At 39.2% G+C, this 6,484-nt stretch overlaps 1 protein-coding gene across 1 annotated transcript; it reads right to left on the bottom strand.

The window, feature by feature from the left end:
* Positions 1-2,330: 2,330 nt before the first annotated feature.
* LOC133367892 (olfactory receptor 13G1-like) lies at positions 2,331-5,654 on the bottom strand. Its single transcript, XM_061591979.1, has 2 exons — positions 5,637-5,654; positions 2,331-3,299 (listed from the first exon to the last, which is right to left on the bottom strand). The coding sequence occupies exons 1-2, from the start codon at positions 5,652-5,654 to the stop codon at positions 2,331-2,333; spliced, it is 987 nt and encodes a 328-aa protein (XP_061447963.1).
* Between the last annotated feature and the right edge of the window lie 830 nt (positions 5,655-6,484).

Here is a 6,484-nt window from a genome sequence, read left to right as displayed (position 1 = left end):
ACGGGCTACAGCTCATGGCATAAAACCGTAATGGATAAAAACAGAATGACTAATGGAGAAGGGAAGGGGTCGAAAAGAAACTTTGTACCCCCTGATATAATTCCTCTCAGAGGCCCTGTCTGATGCCCAGGATCTTTCACAATTTGAATTGGATTAAGCACAATTTTCCAGGCCTCTTTGTAGTATGGTCCAACCTCTTGGAAAGAAGGGTTTGGCAGGGGCTGTTCACCCCAATAAAATTGACAGGGCCAGAAGATTGGTAAACAGGAGAGTATACAAATTGGTGCTGCATTTGGTTAGGCTTTTATTCCCCATGTCAGAATCAGACAAGATTTCCCACACTTTTTCAGAGATGATGGGGTTCATCTCTCTACTTTGGGATGTGACATGTTTTTGGAGGACCTGCAGAGAGGTTTAGCAGAATTTTTTCTTGTGGGGAGAGGTGATCAAGCTGCACCTGATGCAGCATGGAGTTCAGGCAGGAGAGGAAGTTGGAGGGTTAGTTTGAGGTATACTGAGGCAGTTACGGGATTAGGGGCATCCTTTGGGGAACTCTGTGTTTAGGCATGGGATGCACATGGAGGGTGCCTCTGAGGGCCTATCTTGCTCATTCTGGTGGACACTGGTATGGTGAGGCATGGATGTGCGGGGTGGGTCACCACCCAGGGCTCATCTAGCAAAGATGGATGTATATATTCACATCCTTGGCTGGGGTGGTGGGGTGCAAATCAATGTGTTGATTTGGTCTGCAGGTTCTCCCAATTTATTGTTATAGTTTAATAAATATAACATTTTCCCAATTTGGTGTCTCCAGTCTTTCTTGGTGGTGTGGGGGAAATGAAACCATAGAACGTTTTTCATTTTCAGTTGTTTTGCTTCATCACAGTCCTAGATTTGCATGACAAAAATGGCCACCAGGGAAGAGGGCAACTATCCAATCCCACATAAGATGGTCGCTACCAAATGGCCACCCCCACCCTAAGCATGCCCCAAACGGTGCCAAACACCAGGCCCTAAGCAGGCCCAAAAAGCAGGCTGGTCAGGCACAGGACTGTCAGGCTGGTAATACACCCCCAGCCCCAAGTCCAAACCATGTGGGCCCTTGAGAGCCTGTGAAAACACTGCCGCTGCTTTGCCACTGCTGGCAAAGTGCTCCAAGCAAAAAAAATAGAGGGCAAAAGCCAAGATGCTAGTAAAATAGGGATTTATTGTGTGTTCAAACCCATCACATTTCAGCCTGTAGGTTTTCAGGCCTTCATCAGGGGCTATAATCATATAAAACAGCAGGAACAAGTTTACTTTTATAAACATGTAAAATCATACATATAACATCTCTAAATCAGTCTATGACTTACATTGCGAGCTATCGAGAAGTTCAAATGATCAGACCACTTACAACAATATAAACGCCTCAAAGAACAGAATATTGAGCAAGTATATATATCACAGTAACCAGAAATAAGATGCAGGTGGAACCACTTGATTGTTTATCTTGTTACTAAATGACCACCATCTGGGAGTAAAAAACAAGTAAGGGACCGCAGGTATTTTCTGGATTTCATAGTAGAGGAAGAAACTCAAGCTCCTCATTGGGGTGATTGTTTTCAAATCTAGTATCCATAACATTTCTCTCCTAAGTAAAACATCAATGTTATCCCCATATACTTTTTCTAAGACCCAAAATTTAAGCTTGGGTACAGAGTATTGGTAACTATTGAAATGATCCACTAAGGGGCCCCCAGACCTCTTAATTCTGATGTTGCTGAGTTCTTCCCCTATGCATTCTATTTAACAATTCTGGAGGTCTGTCCAACATATAATTTCAGACATCCACACTGAATTACATAAGTAGCTCTGGCCGTATTGCATGTTGAAAAATGATTCAAAGTGTACTTTTTTGATTAATGGGGTTAACAAACTCCATCATTTCACATGTAAACCTGCAATAGGTACAATGCCCACAGGGGTGATGGCCCCTGGGTGCACTAGTGCCTGGGAGGATATTCCTAATGGGATGAAAGTTATTCCTGAATTCACTTTTAATCAGGATATCTCTTAAATTCCTGGTTCTCTTGAAGGAAATAAGGGGTTGTTCATGACAACCAGGAATAAGATGTATAATATGTCAGTGTCTTTTTATGCTTTTCTGCAATATGTTGGTGATATGGTCAAATGTTTAAATGATCAGAAGCTTTCTGATGCCAAATCATATGGAGCATATTTTGGTGCACATGAACATTCCAACAGTTTACTTCTGCCAATTTTTCTCCTGTTCAACTCCTTACCCTAACAGCAGCAGCACCAATGTTCTTACTAAAGATCTTTGCAGATCAATCTTGAGCTTTCCGGAGCAGCCTGCTTCTTCCAGTAATTGTCTTGAGTGCCTCTTTTACATCCTTGTTTCTCAGAGAATATATGAGTGGATTAACAACTGGGGTTACCACTGAATAAAGGAGAGAAACAAATTTATCTTTGTCTAGAGAGTAGTCTGAGCTGGGCCTGATATATGTGTAAATGACTGTAGAGAAGTAAAAACTTACTACAATGAGGTGGGAGGAACATGTGGAGAAAGCTTTCTTCTTCCCTTCAGTGGAACGGATCCTGAAGATAGCTCTCAGGATAAAGCAGTAAGATGTTAGAGTCAACCCACAGCTACAAATCCCAAAGATCACATCTGACACAAAAGCCACTATCTGATTCAGGCTGGTGTCAGAGCATGAAAGCTCTAAAAGTGGGGGTATGTCACAGAAGAAATGGTTAACTATGTTAGAGTTGCAGAAGGAAAGCTTCAGCATAAGTCCAACGTTTACAGCAGAATTGAACATCCCAGCAACCCACGCTCCACTGGCTATGCCAACACACACTTCCTTCCTCATGATGACTGTGTACTGCAAAGGATGGCAGATAGCAGCATAACGGTCAAAAGCCATAAATGAGAGGATAAAAAGCTCTGTTCCCAAAGCCCATGCAAATAGATACAACTGTGTAATGCAGCCATAAAAAGAGATGGTCTTTCTGTGGGTCCAAAGAGTCTGGAGCAATTTTGGAGTTGTAACTGAGATGGAAAACACATTGACTAAGGACAAATTGATGAGCAGGAAGTACATGGGAGTGTGGAGTTTCTTGCAAGTACATATGGTAAAGATGAGGAGGAAGTTACCAGCTAAAGCAGTAGCATAGATGAGTGTGAATATCCCAAAGAGAAGTGTCTGTAATTCTGCAGAGCTGGTGAGACCAACCAGTGTAAATTCCATAGTACCAGACTGGTTCTTTAATTGAATATCTCTGATGCCGGTGCCCTAAATAGATAAATTGTATTGTAAGTTGAATTAATTATCATAATTCATTCACAGTTCATAAGTTTCTCTTTCACTCACCCTTGTCTCTTTCTTTGCAAAATCCAGACAATTGGCATCTGTTTGACTTCCCCAGTCATTTGCAAGATTGTGGGAAATATGTCTGAAATCTCAGAAAATGGGACACAGATGCAATTCCATACACAGTTAGTTAGAAATAAGTCCCATTGACATCCAACGTGCCGAAGAGTGTCAGGCTTATCCCCCCCAGAAAATATTGGGCTTCCCATTTAAGCAGGGACCCAGGACCTCTCAAAAGAGCACCATGATCTATCTTTTCTTACATTTGCCATTCCTTGATGAGGTTGAGTACCGGAAATGATTTCAGGCAATGATCTAATGTTCAACCTCGTTTACATCATTTGTAAGTAAATGATCATTTCCACCAGTATGCACAGTCTCTGCATTCAGAGTGCTTCTCTATGAGCTGGTTAATTCACTGTATCTGACTGAAAATGTAATGCAGTGTGTGCAATTTAAAACAAATTAACAAAACAGGCTTTGTACATGTAGCTATATTAATGTTCTCAGGGAAAGCTAAACAGGTGGAGGATCCTGTGAATGTGTATATTGACGTATTTCTTAAAGGACTAATTCATTGTGCACAGTCATTTGTTCCCCGTACCTTGCCATTAAGTCGCTCTATTGAACATGGTGGGAATTGTTCCGAAGAAAAATGCATAGGATTGCACTGTTTGAGGTAATATGTTACATCATTTTTTCTGTAAAAAGGCTCATTTCACTATGCTTTCTGGTTAAATCAGTTTTTTTTAAAAAAAGTTGTATTAATGAAAATGATGACAACATCCTCACATCAAATACAGAGAGGTTGAAAACAAAACATAGTTACATTTACATAAACTAATAGCAATTTAAACAAATGAAAAGAAACACAATGTAGTTGTGTTACTACATCCTCTAATAATTAATATAGTCCAATTCTTTTTTAATTACAATTTATTCTACAATTTCCAACAGCTTTTTCTAGCAACCGATATTGACTTGTCAGATTTCAAGACTGTTTAAACTTATTCTGCTGTTCCAATGAAACTTCTTTTTTACATAACATTCCCCTTTCAAAATGTTTTAAAAAGAGTTTCTACCTTGCCACCCAGGGCTCCTTCTGGAGGATGGGCAGGAAACAAAGTTAAGTAATAATAATGGTAATAGTATTTATTTATTTATTTATTACTTTTATATACCGTTCCATAGCTAAAACTCTCCGGGGGGGGGGGGTTTACAAAAATTAAAAACATTGAACATTTAAACAAGTATACTATTTTATAATCATACAAAATTTAAAACCATAAGGCACAAATAAACAAGTTAAAAAGGACTGGGGTCACAGCTCAACACATGTTGTTAAAATGCCTGGGAGAAGAGGTAAGTCTTGACCTGGCTCCAAAAAGTTAACAATGTTGGCGCCAGGCAAACTTTGTCGAGGAGATCATTCCATAATTTATTAATGATGATAATATTATTAATAATGATTTACTGTGCAATATATTTCTTTTCCATTCTCTTAAAGATGGAATATCTCTATCTTACTAATTTTTTGGATCTAAGCAGGGACTAATTCATTGTCATCTTTTTACTCTTAAGTGACAATAGTCCCTCCAACCTCACTGTAAGAATAGGATGGGAACATTTTCAGTCCAAGGGTTGCATTTTCCAGTGGGCAATCTTCTGGGAACCAAAGACTAGATGGTGCATAATATGTGACACATTTGTATGGTAGGCTGCATTCTACCCATACAAAAGTTTCTCCACCCCTCCATACTCACAATTCTCCAGCCATTATCCAGGCAAGCAAGAGGACTTATCACAGATCAAGGACACGTTCCAGTCATGGGAAAGCATTCGAGGACATTGGCAATCAGGATCAGTGAGGGGTGTGGCCTAGAGACAGATGGTTTGGCCTAAAGAGGAATGGCTTGGGAAGAGTTCTCAGATCAGGATAGAGAAGATTGGAGGGGTACAATTGGTTCTCAGGCCATAAGAGGACTGTTGGATCCATTTCTAATTTGTAACCAGTTTTATAGAACTCACCTTAGCTCCAAACTGTATGTCTTTCAAGTTCACCGAATACGTACAAAATCTGTAGTCTTGTTGACATCTCCAACAAATGCATTGGATAATGAAAGGTATAAAGTGCCTTAAGTACAGAATCCTGCAAAGCTATTCTCATGCAGAAGCATCCATTAAAGAGTCTGACAATTATCATATGGCCATCCATTGGTTTATCAGACATGTTTTTATTAAAAACTTTCCCCAACTTACCTTAACTGCTGTCTCCATTCCCGAGTCTCTGATAAAATATACTGTATCATTGTGAAAACATACCCTTTGGGAAGTGCAGTTGTTCAGTATGTCTTTTTCCCCTCAAAAATGATATGCATATATCATTAGTTCTTGAGAATTTAAATAAGCAGTTGGAAATTGCTGTTTAGAGGTCTTTCAATTCAAATAGTATATTAAATTTGTTAAATAAATAAATAATCTGTATTAAAATATTTAAAATAGAAGCTTGAATACCTTTCTGAGCCAACAATTTTATCATTTCAACAAATAAAGTAGCATAATATAACATGTTCTTTTTATAGCCTTTATCCTCTACATATTACAGTCACATAGTATATTCTAGCTTGCTGAAAACAATTCAAAGAAAACAGACATTAATGGAGACATTCCAGGGACTAGTAATGCTTAAATATTGTCTCATATGTGCAGTATCACATTCCTAATTGGATTACTTCTAATTTCTGTATGTATTCATATAATGAAAGGATTGGGAAACTGTAGCCTTTCAGGTCTTGTCCCATCAGCTCCAGCTGCAGTGGTCAATGACAAGGGTCCAACAACATCTGGTCTTGGTTTACAATTGTTAATATTGCTTTTAAAAAAAAAATCTGAAGAGTACAATCCAGTTCCACACCCTCTGTTGGCAGGGCTGTACAGTGTGGCAGATACAACCACCTCTGCATTCTGTCCAAACTTTACATCGGTGGTAGAAGAGTGGTAGCCATAGGCTAGGGGCGGTATAGAAATGGAATGAAATAAAATAAATAAATAAAGTGGGCAAAAAAGTCAGGCCTTGATTGGGGTTGATGGCATTATACAGTGGCTCT

This window comes from Rhineura floridana, chromosome 11, assembly GCF_030035675.1.
Source record: "Rhineura floridana isolate rRhiFlo1 chromosome 11, rRhiFlo1.hap2, whole genome shotgun sequence".
In the NCBI taxonomy this organism is placed as follows: Eukaryota; Metazoa; Chordata; class Lepidosauria; order Squamata; family Rhineuridae; genus Rhineura; species Rhineura floridana.
The sequence above is the reverse complement of the archived record's forward strand: the minus strand, read 5'-3'. Positions and strand labels throughout refer to the sequence as shown.